Source organism: Hypomesus nipponensis, chromosome 22 (genome assembly GCF_054491055.1).
Source record: "Hypomesus nipponensis isolate SF chromosome 22, ASM5449105v1, whole genome shotgun sequence".
In the NCBI taxonomy this organism is placed as follows: domain Eukaryota; kingdom Metazoa; phylum Chordata; class Actinopteri; order Osmeriformes; family Osmeridae; genus Hypomesus; species Hypomesus nipponensis.
In genome coordinates, this window is record NC_140382.1 from 7,032,098 (window position 1) to 7,054,791 (window position 22,694).

The following is a 22,694-nucleotide window of genomic DNA, read 5'->3' on the forward strand; positions in this document are numbered from 1 at the left end:
AACGAGCTTGCTCCTTGGACTCAGCGAAACACTTGAAACTCGTCAACATGCAAAAAACATCATCTCCAGAGCTGCTGAATACACAGTATTCTGTCGCTATGGGCTCAGTGTGGTTCCCACTGCTCTGGAGGATGACTAAGGTTCATCTATTTTCTCACCTCCCTGACAACAGCCTCCCTAAGCTCCTCTCACCTCCCTAACAACAGCCTCCCTAAACTCCCCCCACCTCCCTGACAACAGCCTCCCTAAACTCCCCCCACCTCCCTAACAACAGCCTCCCTAAACTCCCCCCACCTCCCTAACAACAGCCTCCCTAAACTCCCCCCACCTCCCTAACAACAGCCTCCCTAAACTCCCCCCACCTCCCTAACAACAGCCTCCCTAAACTCCCCCACCTCCCTAACAACAGCCTCCCTAAACTCCCCCCACCTCCCTAACAACAGCCTCCCTAAACTCCCCCCACCTCCCTAACAACAGCCTCCCTAAACTCCCCTCACCTCCCTAACAACAGCCTCCCTAAACTCCTCTCACCTCCCTCACAGCTCCATGTAAACATTTCAGTGCACTCAACGCAGGTGAGGGACACGATATGGATCCCAGCCAGAGAGGCAGTGGAGAGCGGTCGCGAATAAACAAACGCACAAACAGACAGGCATCTCATAGAAATCAAACAACAGCAAACACTTGTTTGGTGGATCATGGAGAGCTGGGGACCCTGTGGGGGGATGGTGAAGGGAGAGGACATAAGGCATGATGGAGTCGTTGTGAGTGTGTGTGTGAGGGTGTGTGTGTGTGTGTGTGTGTGTTGTGAGGGGACAGAGAGAAAGAGTCTGTATAAGAGAGGTGTGTGGATGGACTCAGAGTCTCCGTTTTGGTTACAGTCGCATCTTTGTCCTGTTTTCCCCGGGCACCCCTCTAAACTGTGGGGGCGATGAAAGGCCAAAGGCCAGGCTGCACACCCTCGGACTAGCGGGCGACAGACAGGCTGGGATCATCTGATGACCCTTTCATGACCCTGTGATGGCCCAGGAGACGGCGTGCCCGTCTGGGTGAGGCCAGAAGGTGGTGTGTGAGCAGGGGTGGAGTAAGTGTGACGTGGAGGTGGAGCCCCCTTCCCTGCTCAACTTCGATTGAGCAGCATCTCAGCCCCCGCCTTGGGGCGGGTGGTGTCGCCCAGGCGAGGGGGCCCGGTCCTCAGAACCAGCTTCCCCATGGCCAGCCCCCCCGGGGACAGTGACTTCCTGTAAAGGAGACAGAAAGCTACAGATGTCTGTCTTCAGATAATCCCCAGGACCCTGTCCTCCCTCCCCCCCCCAAGCCCTGCTCACCTGAAGGCCATCTTCTTCAGCAGGTGAGGGTCTGCTCTGCCAGGCGAGGGAGGGTCTGTCTGGGGGGGTTGGCGGTCCATGCTGGGGGGGGCCAGGAGGCGGGAGTCCTGAAGATCTAAAGACTCCTGGAGACACGCATAGACACGTCAGCGTCAGTCAGACACAACCCTGCCCTCTCCTCTCCCCTCCTGCTCCCTCTTTTCACCTCCTCCTCTCCTCTTACCTTCTCTCCTCCTCCCTTTTTCCCCTCCTCCTCTCCTCTCCTTTCCCCTCCCCTCCTCTCCTCCTTTTTTGCCCCTCCCCTCCCCTCCCCACCCCTTCCCTTTCCTCCCCTCCTCTCCTCTCCTCTCACCTCAGACTTGTCATTGTGAGTCTCCCTGTCTTCCATGTCCAGAACAGACAGCTCCAGCTCAATGTCCCGGTCCGGTTCACTCCCGGCCCGGTCCTGGCAGAACTCTTGCTGACGCAACTCTTCACACACCTTCTCCTCACCACTGGAGGACCGCCGCCGGCCTTGCAGCTCCGACACACACAACTGATCACTGATCACACACGCACACACGTGCACAGACCGACAAAAGAAAGACACAGGAAAGCAGCCGTTACAGTGTGGAAGATGTCTGCCGGGCTGACAGTGGCAATAAGAAGATGGATTCCACCTCTCTGATCCCTGTGGGTGCGTGCGAGAGAGAGAGAGACAGTGAGACAGACAGAGATAGAGAGAGAGAGAGAGAGACAGAGAGAGACAGAGAGACAGAGACAGAGAGAGACAGAGAAAGCAGTAGAGGACATAAATAGAGAAAGAAGAGACAAAGAAAGTAAGTAAGCGGGAGAGATGACAGAGAGAAGAGGAGAGAGAGGGTCTCCACCAGGGATTATGAGCAAGAAAAACAACCGGCAGATTCTATTTATATTCTGGGACCAGAGAATGAGAGACACTGACAGCGGTACAAAAGAGAGGGAGGAGAGCGGAGAAGAGAGGGAGCGGAGAGATGCCAGGAGGAGGAGAGCAGCAACACTTCCTCCACAGTCGTCACGAACAAGCCTCCTACGCGACGATCGTAGGAAGACTTCCATAGCGCCTCGGAGGGAAGCGATGTGTGTGCATGTATGGGTGTGTGGGTGCAAGCGTGCTCGCGTGTACCTCTCTAGGAAGCTGGAGTGGCTGGAGGAGTCGGAGCCCCTGGAGCTCCACCTGTAGTCCCCGTGGCCCAGGTGGGGGCCGTAGTCTGGAGGCACAGACCACGCCGCAGCAACGTTACACTCCACTCCCAGAGAAAACTACAGCCAACATGGCCGACACGTCAGCCGCGTGAGCATGCTCCGGTGTGACCTCCGTACCTCTGAAGTTGATGGGCGTGGTGCGTGCGCCGGCCTGGGAGGCGGTGGCCTGGACGGGGTCGGTGGTGTGGTAGCCGGTCCGTGCCGCGCGCGAGATGGCGCCCCACTTGGAGATGATCGGCCCTTCCCCAAAGGGGATGATGGGGTCCTCCTCCTTCAGCGTACGATAGGGCTCCAGCGTATGCAACCAACGCTGGCCTCCTCCCCCTCCTCCTCCTCCACACCCTCCTCCCCCACACCCTCCTCCCCCACACCCTCCTCCCCCACACCCTCCTCCTCCACACCCTCCTCCCCCTCCTCCTCCACACCCGTCCACTTCCTAATGGGGAGACAAAGATGGTTATGTAAGTGGCATATTGGATACAGCCTTCCAAAGTCAGGACATGAATAGTGAACAGTGCATGTGTGTGTGTGTGTGTGTGTGTGTGTGTGTGTGTGTGAATAAAGATAGACTCACAGAGTGTTCAGAGCAGGAGGAGTGCGTGGAGGCGTGGTTGTGGTGCTCGGGTTCAAAGGGGCTGATGCAGGTGCTCATGGCACCACACGACCAGGGCGAGTAGTGGGCCACACTCTCCTCTCCTCGATACCGACAGCCCACACACTGACCCCCCCCACCTTCTACATGCTGGGAGAGGGGAGGCAGGGTGGGAGGTGCGGGAGGGAGGGAGGGAGGGAGGGAGGGAGGGAGGGAGGGAGGGAGGGAGGGAGGGAGGGAGGGAGGGAGGGAGGGAGGGAGGGAGGGAGGGAGGGAGGGAATGGAGGGGGAGATATGGAGGGAGGTGTAAAGACAGAGAGAGTGGAGTGGGAGATAACGAAGGAGAGAGGGGAAAAAAGGAGAGATGGAATAAGGGGAGAGAAAAGACCAAAGAGGAGAGGAAGAAGAGAGGGATGTAAAGGGGGACAGAATGTGAGTCAGGGAGGGGTCACAGTAAGAGACAGAGTGGTTAAACAAGGGGAAGACACCGTGTACTGTGTGTTATCGACTCACTTCTCATTTGAAACCTCTCCGAATACACACATGCACACACTTTACATGCTCGCTCCCACTGTTGCCTGGCAACAGTCGCACTCTAAAATAGCTTTGGACACAGCGTCGATTTGGGGCTGAACTGTAAAACCCACGCCAACGACACAGAGGACTGTGCTGTTCTCTCAGCAGCACTACTCTGAGGACTGACCAATAGAACTGCTTCATAGGACTGACCTATAGAACTGCTTCATAGGACTGACCAATAGAACTGCTTTGTAGGACTGACCAATAGAACTGCTTCATAGGACTGACCAATAGAACTGCTTCATAGGACTGACCAATAGAACTGCTTCATAGGACTGACCAATAGAACTGCTTCGTAGGACTGACCAATAGAACTGCTTCGTAGGACTGACCAATAGAACTGCTTCGTAGGACTGACCAATAGAACTACTTTGTAGGACTGACCAATAGAACTGCTTCATAGGACTGACCAATAGAACTGCTTCATAGGACTGACCAATAGAACTGCTTTGTAGGACTGACCAATAGAACTGCTTCATAGGACTGACCAATAGAACTGCTTCGTAGGACTGACCAATAGAACTGCTTCGTAGGACTGACCAATAGAACTGCTTTGTAGGACTGACCAATAGAACTGCTTCATAGGACTGACCAATAGAACTGCTTCATAGGACTGACCAATAGAACTGCTTCATAGGACTGACCAATAGAACTGCTTCATAGGACTGACCAATAGAACTGCTTCATAGGACTGACCAATAGAACTGCTTCATAGGACTGACCAATAGAACTGCTTCATAGGACTGACCAATAGTCAGTCCGGCTCACCTATGGGACTGTCATAGATCTAGCACATGACTTCGCTAAGTACACATTTCATCCATATGCCCACTTTGACTCCATCTTAGTCAAAGTGGGCCACAGGGAGATACAAACACACACACACACACACATCTAGCAGCCCTACCTCCGTTCCAAAGTCGACAGTGAAGATGGGGGAGGACTGGGACGGCCTGTTGCAGTTGCCGTGCTGATGCCCCCACTGCTCCTGCTTCCTCCTGAAGAGGTCCTCGTAGCCCAGAGGGACACGCCCACAGGGCTCCTGGGGGGCGGGGCCGGGGCGTGAGAGAGAAGTGAGATTTCGGCGAGGCAAATGCAAAACCATCCACAGTGATAATACGACATGAATAGCATCATGAATTCGGTGACGAGGAGGAGGAAGTGAGAATGGAAGAGAGATGGCTTGCGGGGCTTCATGAGAGTGACAAGAAAGAGGGGATAGAAGGTGGGAGGAGAGGCCAAGAGAGGCGGCAGAATCTCCTGAGGTGGGCGGGAGGAGAGGCAGAAGGAGAGGGGGAAGCAAACAAACCGACCAAAGCCAACTAAAACAACACGTGCCGTGGGCGCGCTCCATTCATTACCCTGTGCAGCGCCGCGCGGTGCTCCCCCCCTGAGCAGTAGGGGCTGTCCAGGGAGTTGAAGCGCTCTCGGAGAGGGGGCTGGTAAGAGTGCAGCACCTCGGGGGGGAGGGAGTTGCTCCTGGCGTCCTCGCGGTGGTACAGCTGGGGGCGCCACACCCTCCGGCTGTCGTACAGGGGGGCGTAGACACCGTGGCTGGGGGGCAGGGCCCCGTACTGGGGAGGGGGGTAGGCCCCGACGCGCTCTCGAGGAGGGGGGTAGGAGGGGTGCTGCTGGGGCTCTTGGGAGTAGGAGGAAGTCAGGGAGGGGGGCAGGGAAGACTCGGACACGTGGCTGGAGCGTAGGAAGCGAGTCATGCATGGCTTGTGAGGGTGCAGAGAGGAGGGGTAGTAGTTACCTTGGGACCACAGGAGACAGACAACAGTCACTAACAACCATAATGAATCAACTCAATTTCACTGCAACATAATTCTCCTGATTGTCTAGACAGATAGATACGCAGATAAGGCTACTGACGAGCGGACAAGAATTACAGCCTACAAGGTGAACCTGGCTCAGGCATACAGTGTCTCAGACACATCCACAGTGGTACTCACTGGATGGTTGGTAGGGAGGCGTGTCATAGGCTGGGCGGGGTTCCTGGTAGTAGAGTTCTGACTGGGGAGGGTGTGGCTGAGGGTGAGGGGGCGGTCCCCGGAACAGGAAGTGCCCTTGTTTAGAAAGCCCAGAGACACACTCACCCCGACCCCCGGACGCGTGGGGGGAGGAGCCTGAAGATGACAGGCTGACAGGGGTCCTGGGAGGGGAGACTGACTTCCTGGTGGAGGGATAGAAAGAGAGAGAGAGTGAATGGAACACAGTGGGAAGGGAGAAAGAGGGGAAGAATGAAAGAGAGAAGGAAAAAGAGACAGTTGAGTCGAACGGGACATGTTTGACTAAGTGTAATAAAGTCTCTTAGACGACATTGATGTGAGGATACATATAACAGCTTCTTACTGCTCAGATGGACCACAGGAGGTCCTGGAGGGTCCAATCATCCCGTTGGTGCCGTTGGGAACGGACCTCTTCATCTCCTCCATGTGTTCTGCTCCCCTGGAGACCAGCTGGGCCTGAGGATGGGGCTGAGGATGGGGCTGGGAGGTGGGGTGGGAGGTGGGGTGGGAAAGGAGCCCGTCCACTGGGGACCCCCGCGCATCTGGTCCGTCCCCGCCCCCCACAGAGGCCGGGACTTCCCCCGCCTCCACACTCAGCCCTTGACACAGAAGCCCCTGCTGCAGGGGGAGGGGCCGGCCCACGCTGAGGATCTTCTTATTCCTCATCCTGTACCTTGGAGGGAGGGGGGAGCAAGAGAGAGAAGAGAGGTGAGACGAGAGGAAAACCCCGAGGTAAACAGAGCGAGGGTGGGTCTGGTTAAGAGGGACAAGGAAGACCCCCAAGCACGCAGTGTTTAGTGTGTGTGCGTCCGTGTGTGTGGTGGTGCTGGTGGTGGGGGGGGGGGGGGGGGCGTGCTCGCTCACTTCTCCAGCTCGTCCTGTGTGTGTGCGAAGGTACAGTTGGTTCCTCGTGGGCAGCCCCCCTGCTGGCGTAGGTCTCTGCACATGCTGGTCTTATACTTGCTGTTGGGCTGGGGCTGAGGACACACACACAAGGATCATCACTATGCAGGGTTTGTCTTCTGTGTGTGCACGTGTAAGAGCGTGTGTGTGTGTGTGGCGGGGGGGTTACCTGGGGAGTCTCGTGGCTCTTTTTACTGAAGTTCTGGATGAACTCCACCAGACCCTGGACCACCACTTTCACAGCCATCATCACACTCTCCAGCTCCTCCCACGATGGCGCTGCCGCTTCTACATGCACACACGCACGTGCACACACACACACACACACACACACACACATGGACTTGCTTACACTGAGCACTCTGTGGTGTATCTGTAGACGAGCACCTGTGTGGTAGTCTATATAGTAACTGGGTTGTAGTTTCTGTAGAACCTGGGTCATGGTCTATAGTAACTGGGTTGTAGTTTCTGTAGAACCTGGGTCATGGTCTATAGTAACGGCACCTGGGTTGTAGTCTCTGTAGAACCTGGGTCATGGTCTATAGTAACGGAACCTGGGTTGTAGTCTCTGTAGAACCTGGGTCATGGTCTATAGTAACGGAACCTGGGTTGTAGTTTCTGTAGAACCTGGGTCATGGTCTATAGTAACGGTACCTGGGTTGTGATCGATGTTGGCCAGCAGCTCGAGGTGCAGTCTCAGGCTGGTCAGGTTGGCAGGGTCTCCTGTCCTCTGCAGCACGATGGTCAGCTCCTGGACGCTCTTCGCAAAGGATTCTGGGGACTGGAGCTTGGAGGAGAAGCACAGAATAGCCAATCATTGGTCAGGGACTTCACGGAGGGGGGCTGAGTATGCCTGAAACTGCTACAGTCTAAAAGCAAATACACCAGAGTTCTCTTGTGTCTTTCCATTAGAGAAGTACATAGATATGTACTTTGTGTCCATGTTGGCACTGTGGGTGAACTCTCTGTCTGAGATGAGATGGAGGTTGGGGGATGGGAATGGCAGTACCTTGTCTATGATGGACTGCATGTGGGACTTGTGGATGAGGTCTCCGTAGAGCAGGGAGGACCACTGCTCGGGGGAGATGCGCAGGCCCGCCTCCATGGCGATGTGGACGATCTGGGCGTCGTGCTCCCGCCGCAGCGCCTCGTACGTCCGGAACTCCTCCTTCAGCTGCATGAGGGACGAGTCCTCGTCGCGCTTGGTCACCTGGGGTGGCGGGGGAGGGGGGCCGGGGGGGGGGGGGGAGAGATGTAATGCTTTGTCAGTTGCCCTCCCACGTAACACTCATGCAGCCCACATGCAGCCCGGGGCTGTCCATGTTTGGTGTCCTCAGACTATTGAACTCAGATTCAGATCACATTAGAGGGGGTGTCCCCTTCCAGTCAGAATCTGCCCTATGAGTAATCATCACCAGACACCAGGACCGGGTAGAGTATTTCTATGATATTTATGTATATTGCACACCTCTAGGCTGCACCGTTTTTTGGTCTGTATGCATGTCTCTGTCTGTCAAGCTGTCTGTGTTGCCCCTAGTAACAACTGATTCCTCTATGCTAGGGCAGCCCCAGATCAAATATAGCTCCCAGATGCATCCTGGGTAAATTACATAAATTCCTGCCGTGTCAACTATGTCAACCATGCTTACAGGCTGGAACACACACACAAAAGCACATTGCCGATGACCAACTCTCTTGACACTGCTGGGAGTCCTGTTCTTGAAAGTTGGCTGTCCTCAGCCATGCAGTGTTGTGTGTGTGTCTGTGTGTGTGTCTGTGTGTGTGAATGCTGTGTTAGTGTGTGTGAATGCTGTGTTAGTGTGTGTGCGTGAATGCAGTGTTGTGTGTGTGTGTGTGTGTATGTGTGAATGCTGTGTTAGTGTGTGTGTGTGTGTGTGTGTGTGTGAATGCAGTGTTAGTGTGAGTGTGTGTGTGTATGTGTGAATGCTGTGTTAGTGTGTGTGTGTGTGTGTGTGTGTGAATGCAGTGTTAGTGTGAGTGTGTGTGGAGCACCTTGAAGCAGGAGGCCCTGTAGAGGAGCTGCACCACGTGACCTATGCTGGTCTTGGAGGCCTGAGGGAAGCGCGGCTCCAGTTTCTGGACCACAAACAGAACCAGAACCTTCCTGGACAGGGCTGAGCCGTCCTCCAGCGCTAGCAGAACCAGCTTCAGAGCATCCTCCTGCATAGCTGAGAACACATACACACACACACATGCACACCCATATGCACACAAACACACAAGTATACACACACACACACACACACACACACACACAGAGGTCAGACCTATGACGCGACTCCCGCACACGTCAACACCTGAGTGCACTGAGATCCCAGCCAGGGAAGACCATAACTCCACTGGCTGGGCTGAAGGAACGAGGGCCCACAGCTGGTGTCCTCAGACATGAAATCAACTCAGATCAATTCAGACGTGGGAAGCAGAAGCTATCCCCCAATCAGAATCTGCCCTATGAGTAAGCATCACCGGACACCAGGACAAGGGCGGGAGGTGCGCCTACACTGGGTGTGTATCGGGTGTCTTACCAGGCCCCAGGAACTGGCAGCCCCTGGCCCGGACAGCTGCCCACAGGTTGGCAGAGAGCTGCTGTGGGTTCTGGTGCTGCAGGATGAGTTCGGTCACCGTGCGTTCCCCGAGCGACCGGCCCGCCCTCACGGCCCGGACACGCCCCTCCTCCTCCACCAGCTGACAGTTCACCAGCGTCACCAGCTTCCTCTGCATGGGCCGACTGAGCGCGCTCGGACTCAGGGTCACCCCACCTGGGAGGGGTCAAAGGTCACAAGGTCAAGGGTCACACAGCTTAAATTAATGTGAGGGATGTGGACAGGTTGTTGACTACCGTAGTTCGAAGAGAGTGTGCATAATACAGACATCCAGTCCCTTCTCCTCAACTCTCCCTTAATTCCTTAGTTGCGAGCGTTAGTGTCAGGTGTCAGTAACTTGTACTCATAAAGCCACCAAGGACCAAGCCGTAAAGGTCTCTATAAGCCTTTATGATACAGACTCTATAAAGCATTCTTCTCCTGCCAACACCATCAAAACAACACTAACCCACGAGAGAGAGAGAGAGAGAGAGAGAGAGAGAGAGAGAGAGAGAGAGAGAGAGAGAGAGAGAGAGAGAGAGAGAGAGAGAGCGAGAGAAAGAGAACTTATTGAAGAAAACAGGATATGGAGAGAACAGGGAAGAGAAAAGAAGAAAGGGGAGTTTGTGTATGTGCCCCCCTAACAACAACCACCTGATTGTGAAGTGCTGACATCCGAGGCCGACAACAAACAGGAAACGCTGGCTGAATGTGGTGTGACCTGATACTGTAGATGGCCTGCTAGAGGGCGCTCTCCTGAGAGGAGGCCCGCTACTACAGAGGGGAGGTCTGACTACACACACACACACACACACACACACAGGCTTGGAAACAAGCTGAATACTGAATACACATTGGATTACACACACAAGTTTGAATCTGTCTCTCACGAGAATGCCTCGAAACACAAAATGCGATACCGGTGGGTGAAAACACACACACCTACACACACAGTTTACCTTTCCCTCCACTGCTGGGTTTGAGGTAGACAGCCAGGTCCTCCACGCACACCCTGCACACCTCGTAATGCTCCACCTCCCCCTGGCTGTTGAGGGACACGGCCTGGGCTTCTGGGACCTGTTGGAAACCACTAACTGTCATCAACTAGTCACCTGTGCCGTCCTGGACATCTCCCAGCCCCATCTACTCCCACCCCCAGACCCCCCCGCCCCCCACCAGGTGTGCGTACCTGCGCCCCGACCAGCTGCAGCAGGGCAGTGTTGACAGGCAGCAGGTCTATGTCGGTGGTGATGGCGGTGTGGTCGAAGGGGCAGGCCTTGCGGTGCAGCTTGTGCAGGCAGGTGTGGCACACGGTGTGGGAGCAGCCCAGGCTGATGGGCTGGTGACTGCTGTTGTCAAACTCATGGTAGCAGATGGGGCAGGACAGGAACTCGGTCCACTGGGCAGCCTGCACCGGCATCCTCTCTCCACCAGGGGGGCGCTGTGGGGCTCACGGGGATCGCATGTCACCACAGGCCGACTCCTCACTGATGGCTGGAGAGAGGAAGGGAGGAGAAGAGGGTCAGTGCAGTCAGGGTTACAGCGTCGTCTCTGAGACAGAGATCGGTCACAGGGTCAGTGTTGCTTCAGGTTTGAATCAAATTAAACTTTATTAATATAGCGCATTTTATACCAGGAGGCAACACAATTTATTTCAAAGAGGAAAAGGGGGGGCAGGGGTGGATTCAAACCCTTATATATGATAAAAGGAAATCTAAAATTCCTGGATTAACAAGAGACCTATTAGGACCAGAGTATCATTAGTTGTTCACTTTTTTGTCAGTTTTGTGGTATTAAAAAGCATAAAAGAGAGATATTGTGTATGTCCTCATTATAATGAGAATTTCATTTGATTTGGGCATATATGGTAGGCTACATATATTGTTATTTGGCAAGTAAGTGCATCACAGGTGATGTTATGGAGTAATCCAAAAGTAATGTAATTAGTAGTATAACCAGGGGCGTAGCCACCGGTACCCAATTGGTTCTAAGGCCTTCCCAAAAACTAAAATATCTCCCAAAAATTATGCACCGGGTGCACATCGCAAAGTAAATAAGTAAAAAAAAAATGAAAATATGCCTATCCATATTTGTCTAGGCCTACCCAAAAAGATTGTTCTGGCTACGCCCCTGAGTATAACTATTTACTTTCAGCAATGAGTAATCTAGTAAAGTAAAGCATTGCTTTAAAAAAAGTAACTTGTAATGTGTCATGTATTACTTTTTTTTTGAGTAACTAAACAACTAACACCGTTAGTTACCCCTGGTCTTAATTGTATCAAAAGTATTTGGTAAGTTTCCAACCTTAGGCAGGGTACCTCTCTCCCATTTGACCAACCAGAAGCAAGAATACCCTTGCTGTGAAACATCACTGTACATGGTTGTCCTCAACAGCTGCAGCAACACACACACACACAAACACACACAGACACACACACACACACACACACATGAACACACACACACACACACATGAACATGCACAGTAAGACAGTCTCAGCCAGGCACATGTTTAAGCACCCTCTTACCCCTTACCTCTCACCCTCTTACCCAGTCTCCCCTATCCTGCTCCCACCAAAGAAATAAGTGGCTTCACCACACCCATACTGGCCATGCCAAAGCTGCCTCAGTCATTAGGTTTAGGGTTACTCCAACATAAAACTCACTATCAGATCTCTTCAATACTGTCACCTTCGTTGGAAACATTTAAATAGACAGCTGTGCCACAGTTCAACTGAATCAGCTAGGTGGTGAGAGAATTAACTCAAATACAGTCGTCTTTCATTTGGTTCCTAAAGTAATTCATTGAAAGAAGCATGCTGTTCATTCCATGACACAAAACAATAGGGTACGGTCTTAACTGTTTTCGCAATTAATAATACATGAATAAACACAGTTTAGTAGCCTGTTTTTCCACGACAATACGCACCATCCAAGTGGCCTTGGGAACGCGAAGTCTGCATTGCCTATCCCGCGTGGACAGCTCCTTGCTGATGTGGGATTTCATTTTTTCACGAGGCTGCACCGATTAATATATTACCCCCTGGCTTCACAAAACACTTCACGAACCAAATTAACTCATGTGACAAAACGTGTCGGGTAAAAAGTTCAACGACGAGGCGTGGAAGCCGCCAACTGTGGTCGTATACGAGGACCACGCCGATCCGAGCTGAAGAGAAATGATTAACAGTCACGTTGAAACCACCTGTTCCTATATGCTACATCCTGTTTTTGCGGGGTGTCCCAGATCTCTTTCACTACAGTCTCCTCGTGACATGGTTTTATCATAGCGTAATTTACAATGACCAAAATATACAAATCATATTTAGGCCTACATTTCTGTTAAGCCCCGTTAAACAAGCAGAACCGTTCGTTCATACTCTCGTGACTTGAGAATGGCAGGAATATCCAAGTTAATTTAAAAGTTGGATTTCAGATTCTGCATACCCCTAGCGAGATATAAATGTTGAAGATTCACCTGATACTTTCGTTATTCCATAATTAAAACGTGTAACCTATACACCAAAAATTATTTGTGTGGTTTTTGCAAAGAATGATAACAAGTGATGCACAATACACAAACAAACATTTGGCATTGCCATTGGCACAGCTACGTCTATGGAACTGGTCTTCTTATGGCTCTATAGGGGGGGACAGGTGGTGTGTGTGTGTGTGTGTGTGTGTGTGTTTGTGTGTGAGGGACAGGTGGGGAAGGCAAGAGGGGGTAGGCAGAGAAGAAAGGTGTGAAAGGGGGGGGGGGGGGCAGGGCCCTAATAGCTTCTTCTGGAAGGCTCTGCAGTGCTACCTTCTATTCTGGACCCATCTGGGTCGCATGGGCTCAGATGAGCGGTGGGGCCAAGCACTGTCAGAAACGACTCTGTGAATATCCCTTCTAGGGTGGATCTACACGGGGCAGGGAGAAAGGGGCTGGGGGTTGTGTCCCGCAGACCTCTGATGGACAGCTCCTCATGTTGCCCCTCCCCCCACGCCAGCGTCACCTGCCCCCCTTTCCCTATGGCCAGGGAATGTGAGCTGTCTCTAGCACTTGGCTTTACGTCGAGCCAACATATGTCACAGTGGTGTGCGGCATGAGAACACACTGTTCTCACTCAGAACAGAAATCCAGTGTGCATGTCATACATGTGTGTGTTCATTCTTGCATGGGTCTTTGTAGGTGTATGTGTGCGCGTATTTGGCGTGCGTGATTGCACATGTATGTGTGTGTTTGTCCATTTGTGTGCCAGGGGTAAAGGGGTGGGTTTACTCTCCCATGATGGGTTAAGCTTGCAGGGCTGAACAGGGTTAACATTTGGCCAGACATGTTCCCCAGTCCCCAGACCACTAGCCAGCCCACCAGACACTCTATCCCCAGGGTACAGACTGCAAACACACAGCAGGACCGTATGGAGAAGGCCTACAGCGGTAAATGCTTTGGTTCAGTCCCTACAGGGGATAATAACATTCATCCTGACCTGACTTGAACTCATGATATGTTATGGGCTCAGAAGGTCTTAGAAGGTAAATAACATAAAAATCATATGGTTTATTAAACTGGGAGATTCTGAAAGAATTGAACAACCAAGGATGTTTTTCATGTGCCATGGTGAGAGAGCTATGCTGTATTTGCACTTTGGCGAAGCAATGAATATATAATATCAGGAGTGGGCTGCATTCAATAACAGGAGTCAACCTGATTACTATTTAAATACTCACTATCGCCTAAAAGCGAATAACATTTCTCAGAATTAGATTAGACAACTAAGCCAGTTCTTTTGCGAGCTAAACATTAGTTAGTTCCCTCTTCCTAAAGGAAATCCATTGTTTATTGGTGTTTCTCCTGTTTGTCTTTATTGCAGTGACTAAGGAAGACTAGTTCCTCTGGTTATTTACTTACAGTACCAAGCGTATAGGGTACATAAACTCGGATAAACGTTCACTCAGAATTGGGTCTTAAACATTACCTGTCCCCAGCACTGCTTAAACACATCAGTCCAAACTCTCCACCATCCTGTAAGTGAAAATCCATGTGTTTCCCATCAATTAAGGTTTTGTTATCATTGTCTGTAATAACGGTTTTTACTGTAAAGGGAGTGGGGCAGTTGTTCTACATAGAGCAGGCTCAACAGTGGGTGGACCGTGGGAGGGATATCACTTGTGATTAACCTAACCACATACGGAAGTAAGAAGCTTGAGTAATTTTGACGGAACATTTTCAACAATTTTGTTTGTTATGCAACTTTATCCAACATTCTTGGCGACAAAATGTAATCGATCAACAATTTTTTACTAGACTGTTTGTACACATCCTACTTCAACACAGCCTACTTGAACATTTAGCATTTACAAATATTTCGTTATAAAGCTGCAATACGAAGTATTTCCAAATTCGTTTAGAAATGTCAGAAGTAAAACCTAATAACACAAAGACATAAGATGCACGGATAAACAAATCCTATTAGACTTATCGGTGTCTTCTTGTCAAAGGGCTAACTGCAGAGGAAGATGATACGGTCGACATTAAGAGAAGCGCGCCTGGTTCAGTATCATGTGCTGTGTGCAGTTTGCTCTATTGCATACGGACAGAGGCAACGCAGTAGATACGTTGTTTGTGTACTACTATTTTCCATCAAACACGGATATATTGATCATGATGCTTAGCAAAACTATAGTCCTTGAAGACTATACGCTATACAGGCATTTGACAATGATGAAGTGAATCAAGTGCTACGCGTTCAAAGTCTAACTTTATTCCATACGCGTTTGTAGAAGAATATTCAGATTAATCCACGAGAACCCCATACAGTTTACTCGAATATGTTTTAACAGCGTGCAACACTTCAGATTATCACAATTTGACAACCCCGCAGGAAAGTCGCGCGCCTCTTACCTTCTCAGCTCTGTAGCGGCGCGTGCTGCTATAATAAACATCTTTTCAACGTCCCTAAGAACGTGATTTGGAAATCTTCATCAGTTTCATTGAAATTCCATCCATAAGGTCAAAGAGATGGTTTCAGAAATAAAAACTCAGTGCCAAGTCATGCCAGGGAACACCATTGAGGGTGTTATTTACGCTAATTTCTATATTCATTCCCTCTGCCTAAGCGACATGTTCACTCAGGTACACTAGCCTTCGCTCCCCTCGGTTTGACGACCGTGCAGCGGGAAGGTATCAGTCCGCTGCAACGATGTTTGAACTGCTTGCCGCGGACGGGCGCGCCTTAAACGGAGGGAGAACGCCCCACGTTCACGCCCTGTTCACTGAATTATGTGGAATTAGAATTTCACAAATAAATTGTATTCAAAATGATAGTGCGTATGTGGTACTATTTTCATGTTATGGGCAAGGATAAAGATGTAAAGGGGCAAAGCCGGAACAAGCCGCTTTTCGAGGCGTGGGCTGCATCGGTTTTAAAGAGACAGACGGGAGGAGAGAGAAGGACCACCGTTCTCAGTGCTCCAAGCGCAGAGCGCATCTGCACCCGTAGTAACAGTTTCACTATCTTGTTAATAAATGTAATCTCATTAGACCAATAGTGTAATCTCATGTAACTCTAAGCAACTTATCTCTAAGGGCTGGAAGGAATCGGAGCTACAGGCCAAGACACATAGATCTTTTATCATCCGCTGCACCTGCACCGATGGACATATCAGATTACGGAATATGGTTGATTTATAAAACTGCCTTTTAAGGTGTGTGCGATTTGGGGTCTCCATATCTCCTCTCCATCCTCCCCTTCATCTCATTCATAATGCAGAGCCATCCTATAGCCTACACCATGCAGTGTGTGTGTGTGTTGACCTACTTCAGCGTACTACCCTATGCAAATGATAGGCGGTACACAGCAGGTGACGGAGAAAGCAGTTTTTAAGATCTTACTTTCGTTCTAAGACGAGACACTGTTGTAGCAATGGCTTCCTGCTGCAGGAAGTGTCTACCACGTGCCTCTGTCACACTCACCAGGAACGATGCTCTCTAACGGCCTGAGCTGTCAGACGGAGACCTCCCAGATCGCAGCTAATCCATAGTCTCTCCTTCTTATACCATGCTTCTTTTGGTGCCTAGGGGAAGCCCTGAAGAGGGCAGGACCAGAGCAGCATTGAGCTGATTGTAGGTGGCATTTCTGGAGCAAAGGAATAAAAGGAGCAGGAGAAAGGGAGGGGAGGAGGGAGGGGAGATGCTGAGAGGGGGATGAAAGAAGGACAGAGCCAGAGGAAAAGGAAGCCCTTTCAGAAACATGTTGTTCAGTCCTCTGGTCCAGTAGCTCAATAAAGCAGTGATGAACATGTATGGTGTTTGGCTCCTTCCCCCCCCCCCCCCCCTTCTTCCTCCCTCTGTCTCAGAACGAGAGTCAGTGTCTGGTTGTTTAGAGGATAGAGAAAGAGAGGAAAGAAGGAGAGGGCAGTAACACTTCACTGAGATGTTTCATCATTTATTCATGACGTGGGAGAGCGCAGCAGGACACATGACCTAACGGACCTATGGAACTCTCACGTGTAGTATGCATGTAGCATGAGTATGGTCTACTGTAACAGACCCTCGTTTCTGTTCTCAGGAGCTACCTCCAGGTGAGCCCTGGAGTTGAGCAAACGACACATTGTATTATTTATCGATAAATAACGAGCAGACGTGAATTTTAAAGACGAACAAACACAACGTTGTACACGTTCCCTTTGTGTACTCGTCTACTTCAGTGAATACGCATTCAAAAGCCCTAATTTATGTCTATTAGAAAAAGGAAATGTAAGAAAAATAAAGTGCATCACCCAGAGAACGAGGAAACAAGCGCACCCCTTCGACCTCTTACTACAAGTACCATTTTCGGGAAAACAAATCTTTACATCACAATCCCAATAAATGTCTCAAGGCAGCGGTAGTTAGCAGGGAACTCCAGCATTAGGCGGATCTGTAATGGGCAGATGTATCGATAAAGACTGAATCTTTGATGATGTGCTGATGTGAAAGCGTGTCAGTCAGCCTCCCTGTTGGACCGAAGCTGAGGTAAGCCTGGACAGTCCTTCAGCTGCTGTGTGTGATGACCCCTTCCTGGCTATAGACGGATGAAGCTCAAAACAGAGGACGACTACAGGAAAACACACAGAAGCTCACAGTAGGGCAGTACTTCAACAGTATAGTCAAAGATATGGGGGGGGGGGGGCACGTTCCACCGAGGGACTCCTCCTCTTCCTCTTCTTCTTAAGCCTCCTCCTCTTCCTCTTGTCCTTCTCCTTCTCCATGGATATACCTCCTCCTCCACCTTGGTCTTCTCTTACTCTCCCGTATTCCTCCTCCTCAGTCCACCAGCCCCCCCCCCTCAGTCCACCAGCCCCCCCTCAGTCCACCAGCCCCCCCCCCCCTCAGTCCACCAGCCCCCCCCCCCTCAGTCCACCAACCCCCCCCTCAGTCCACCAGCCCCCCCCCCCTCAGTCCACCAGCCCCCCCCCCCTCAGTCCACCAACCCCCCCCTCAGTCCACCAGCCCCCCCTCAGTCCACCAGCCCCCCCCCCCCCCTCAGTCCACCAGCCCCCCCCCCCCCTCAGTCCACCAGCCCCCCCCCACCAGCCTCCTTCTCAGTCCACCAGCCCCCGCCCCCTCAGTCCACCAGCTCCCCCCCCATCAGTCCACCAGCTCCCCCCCCCCTCAGTCAACCAGCCCCCCGCCCCTCAGTCCACCAGCCCCCCCCCCCCCCCACCAGCCTCCTTCTCAGTCCACCAGCCTCCCCCCTCAGTCCACCAGCTTTACCCCCCTCAGTCCACCAGCTCCCCCCTCAGTCCACCAGCCCCCCCCCTCAGTCCACCAGCCCCCCCCCCCTCAGTCCACCAGCCTCCTTCTCAGTCCACCAGCCCCCCCCCCACCAGCCTCCTTCTCAGTCCACCAGCCTCCCCCCTCAGTCCACCAGCCCCCCCCCCCCACCAGCCTCCTTCTCAGTCCACCAGCCTCCCCCCTCAGTCCACCAGCTTTACCCCCCTCAGTCCACCAGCTCCTCAAAGATGTTCTGCAGGCTGCTCTTCCCATGAATGTCCTTCAGATGGCGCCGGAGGCCCGGTTTGTGGGCAAAGTGGACAGCACAGTAGTTACACTTGTGAGGTTTGTCCCCCGTGTGCAGGTTCAGGTGGTCCTGCAGCGTGGCCTTCTGGGAGTCAAATACATGAGAGCAGAGACAATTACAACACAGTAGAATATCAACCATTATTAGAGATCAGTGCCTTACAGAGGACAGTTGAGCGAAGGAGAGGAAAGAGGAGGAAAAGAGAAGAAGACCATGGGGAAGAGGGGAATGGGAGGAGAGGAGATCAAACGGCTTGACTGGCCTTCAAAGTAGCAACCTTGGACCTGTGGGCAGCTTACCTGGGAGAAGGTCTTGTGGCAGAGTGGACACTGGAAGGGTTTGACGCCCGTGTGCACACGCACGTGTCGCGTCAGGTTGCTCTTCTGGGAGAAGCTCCGCCCACAGAGCAGGCACAAGTACTGGCGGTGCTCCCTCAAGTGACGCACGTAGCTGTCCAGGTGCTGGAACACCTGGTCACATCTGCGGCACAGATATGCCCTCTCTGATAAGTGGCCCAGCATGGGCCCAGTCCCCAGCTCCGCCCCCATCAGCCCTGCACCCAGGTTGAGATACGACTCGTCAGGGGAGGCTCCACCTTCTTGCATGTGACCTGCCAGCTTGTACTCTTCCTCTCCAGGCCCCTCCCCCTGATCCTTCCCCTGGGAGCTGTCAGCCAATCCTGAGGTGTGTGTCGGACTTCCTGGCGGAGACAGCGTCCTATGGTCTTTCAACCTACATGGTGTGGGCGGGCGCTGCTTACGCCGGTTGGCTCCTACAGGGTAAGGTGCAGGGTTGTTGGTGTGGACCTGCTGAAGGGAGTACTCTGTGTCTTCCGAAAGGCACTGCTGGAACTCTCCAGGCCCCCCGGCCTCCCCTTTTCCATAGCCCAGCCCCAGGCTTTCATCCATGGGCCTGACGCTGTCCGGCTGGGGGGGGGTGGTCTCAGAGCTGACCTCCTGCTTCAGGTTGGCCAGTGTGGGGTCAAGGTACTGGGACACGGCTTGGGCGCATCTCTCCACCACCTGGCTCATCTGGAGGGCGCTGGCGGCCGTCAGGTAGCCCACCAGCTCCCTCAGAGGAACCTCCAGGACCCCCGTGTAGCAGGACAACAGCAGCCGACGACCCACCTGGGATTATGGAGAATCCACACTCAACTTTATACCTGATACATATTTTGTTAAATGTACGTTCAAGTACTAGTCCATAAAAGACCTATCATCAAACACACCACAACTTAAAGGAGTCACCTCAGAGTTGGGCACCACCTCTGCCCCCAGCTCCAACTCCTCCTCCCCGTCTTGCAAACGCAGCAGGAACTGGTCTCGGAGGAAGGAGGACGAGGCTGCCAGCACCACACGGTGGCCCGGGAAACGAAGCTTTGGCGCCCCCTGCAGGATAAGAGTGACATCGCAGAATCTATGCTCATCTCTGAGAACGTTCATCTTCTGGAGGACAGAGTCCCCGTGGCTGTGGAAACACAACCGGAGGACGTCGGAGACTGTCGTCATGGCGATGGTTCTGTGGAGTGACAGTTATATCATGGTCATATTATAAAACTGCAATTTATAACATTGTTATGAACAGGTGACGATGCTACTATTATATTAAGGTAGAGGTGGAATTGTCTATGACAAACAACAAACAATTGCAAATGTCTGGGTTTAAATATCTTTCAAAAGTAATTTGAAATAATGTTGACATATATCCTATTGCTAGGTGTCAATTGTTAGGTTATTTTTCAAATCTGTTTTTTTGTCTGTATAGTATGTGTTTTTATTTTGTTTGGTAACCTACTGTAATGAGTGGGTCTACAGTAAAAAAAGAACTGGGTGACTACCCTGTACTGTAGTAGGCTAACAATGCCAAAATTGTCATATTTTGCCTTCTGCCTATTGTCGCTAAAACGTTGGCTAACAGCCTACTAATATAATACGTTAATGGGCTACAAAGCCAAGTATTTTCTGGCATTCGCTCTGCTGACAAGTCCAAATTAATTGCACTTCTAAACAAGAAAGCATTTTTTTTTTTTACTTGCCTGCCAACGAGATGACTAGCTTCTTCCAGTTCCTCCTATTTTCTACTCTGATTTTGGCTGTTTTCAGTCGGTACTGTAATATTTCGGCATCTGGAAACATCGAGGTGAGTCCTGCCGTTGACAGTTCTCATTCACACTACAGAAACAACGCGGCACTTCCTGCTTCCTGTGCGTAAACGCACGAGGAACACAGTGGGCTCAGAACCCATGGCTCATGGCTCTGGGTGCACAGAGTATCTGTGACAGTCTCCAAGGAACATTTAAGATCTAATAAATGAAAAATGTTAACTGAAAAAAAAAATACCAAAGGAAATTATTATATATTTCACTTTACTAAAAGTGAAGACGAGTCGATTAAATCAAATGCTATGTCAATGTGTCGCCATTAGATGGCAGTGTCTACCCACTGCACGGATCAGACGCACAAGACACGTCCTTTCCTGAATCATCCCGCAAACATATCTGTCTGATTCGATGAGTCAGAACAACTTTCATCACTCTTTAGACGTTGCACTGTAACAGTAATCTCTGTTAGAGACATAAACATGACGTGGGATAAGTAGTGCATTTTACTTGGATGAGTTGAGACATTAGCTCACTTGGGATTTGTCTCCCCGTTCTGTCATGTTTTGAGACTGTTTCCGGTTCTCACCAAGGACGCACTTTATTTCATAACTGAGCAGATCTCATTATAATCCTCTCTATCTCCACACAGCCTCTCTGACCTGATTTTGGTCATCAGCCTAGCCTCACTTCTTCTCTGTATTGTTAATCCTGCTAATATTAGGCCTACGAACAACACATCTGCCTCACTTGAATATCCAAACCTTGGGTGGATGGAGCAGGGATCATTGTGGGCTGGTCATGACTGACAAACAAAGAGACCACAAACCATTACTGTTGAAGTCACACCTGGGCGGGCTCTCACAGGGTGTGGAGAAACAGATAGCCTCGCAGGCCAGTGAGAAACTGGTGGGATTCAAACTCACAAACCTAAGTCTCAAACCTAAGTTTTAAAAGTCACTCAGTAATTCCATGAAATATGAGCCTTGGACTTCTATGGGCAGGCACGATCATTATGTGGTGTCTGAAAAGATATGTATACAATATGATTGACATCTGCTCTGCATAATGACTAGCCAAACAGCTGTAATAGTAATGCTCTTTTTATAGGCCCAAGGAACTTCTGTCAGACAGGTCTGTAGGACAGGTGATGAATGACTCCATACCCAAAGTTGTACTTTGTGACCGGAAAAGCCCCTGTCTTCTAACCACACACCCAAACAATTGTTAAAGACCCCACAAAGCCCTGATCCAGGATGTGTCTGACTTCCTCACAAGCTAGATGCCAGCCAGACACACACACGCTCCCATGCCCCATGTCTGCATTTCTCCCTTCCTCTCTCTTAATGCATAGCGTGCCAAGAGAGCGTGTGATAGAACTATGGAGGCAATATTACTAATGAGACTACTTTGTACTCCCCACAATGAGAATGATCTTCTGTGGCAGTGTAGTGCTGTGACAGACTGTATTATCTTGCCTCCGTCGCTACACCGGCTCTGCATAGGCTTTGATCAGCCTCTACAGGACATGATGTAGCCGGGGGGGGGGGGGGGGACATGGACTAAGATGGGACCTCCTAACCTTTGTTGGAGACCTAACTGCTTACACACGTAGCATCCTCTCCACTCCACAACTCTTCTAGTACAGAACCACCCAGACTTGTAATCAGAGGTGTGGAAGGGTGTTGTCTTTCCATAGTAATTATGTACCGTAGGTGTGCCGGTGTCTGCCGAGGCCTGGTCTGTCTGGAGCTTCAACAGGGACCTTGGGCCTCAGGAGAGGATATTCCACTGGGTCATCACTGAGGGTCATGGATAGTCAGCCCTATCCACCCAGAGGGTTCTGGGCCCCAACCAAGTCACCCCCTACTCCCTCCCATTTATGACCCCCATCAGTATGGGCATGGATTTAGACGGCAAACACAATGTGAATCCAGGACAATTAGAAAATGATTCCACATCGTTAGTATCCAAGCATTATACTGTCACCAGGGAACCTGTTATGGTCTGGAATCCTTCTTATGGGATAATCTGTGAGAGGTGAACAGTGAAATGTCGTGTTTCTGTATGTGTGGTGGGGAGTGGGGTGTTGAGTGCATTGTATGTGTGTTTGCAGGAGTGTTTGTGTGTGGGTATACGTGTGTTTGTGTGTGCTAAGCCCCAGCGTGCATATGTATGTGTATATGCAGGAGTGTGTGCGGGCCTGCGTGCATGTGTATAAGTGTGTGTACACGACATCATGTGAGTAAAACACTTCAAAACCCATCCATCATAAGAGTAGGTGTGGTTACAGACCTCATGTCCTCTA

At 51.2% G+C, this 22,694-nt stretch overlaps 2 protein-coding genes across 2 annotated transcripts; both read right to left on the reverse strand.

The window, feature by feature from the left end:
• Nucleotides 1–1,104: 1,104 nt before the first annotated feature.
• On the reverse strand, nt 1,105–15,394 carry rc3h2 (ring finger and CCCH-type domains 2). Its single transcript, XM_084686935.1, is given in 20 exon segments — nt 1,105–1,241; nt 1,329–1,453; nt 1,681–1,870; nt 2,473–2,557; nt 2,670–2,882; nt 2,952–2,988; nt 3,127–3,294; nt 4,631–4,765; nt 5,085–5,479; nt 5,679–5,899; nt 6,079–6,408; nt 6,600–6,712; nt 6,808–6,926; nt 7,293–7,425; nt 7,648–7,848; nt 8,652–8,827; nt 9,185–9,418; nt 10,201–10,318; nt 10,431–10,735; nt 15,129–15,394. Coding segments are annotated over 19 exon segments (3,345 nt in total). The 5' UTR covers nt 10,662–10,735; nt 15,129–15,394; the 3' UTR covers nt 1,105–1,120.
• Nucleotides 15,395–18,196: 2,802 nt separating this feature from the next.
• Nucleotides 18,197–20,458, reverse strand: LOC146236201 (zinc finger and BTB domain-containing protein 26-like). Its single transcript, XM_084686849.1, has 4 exons — nt 20,324–20,458; nt 19,536–19,806; nt 18,588–19,415; nt 18,197–18,372 (listed from the first exon to the last, which is right to left on the reverse strand). Exons 2-4 carry the CDS (start codon nt 19,794–19,796, stop codon nt 18,208–18,210), a joined length of 1,254 nt encoding a protein of 417 aa, XP_084542975.1. The 5' UTR covers nt 19,797–19,806; nt 20,324–20,458; the 3' UTR covers nt 18,197–18,207.
• Between the last annotated feature and the right edge of the window lie 2,236 nt (nt 20,459–22,694).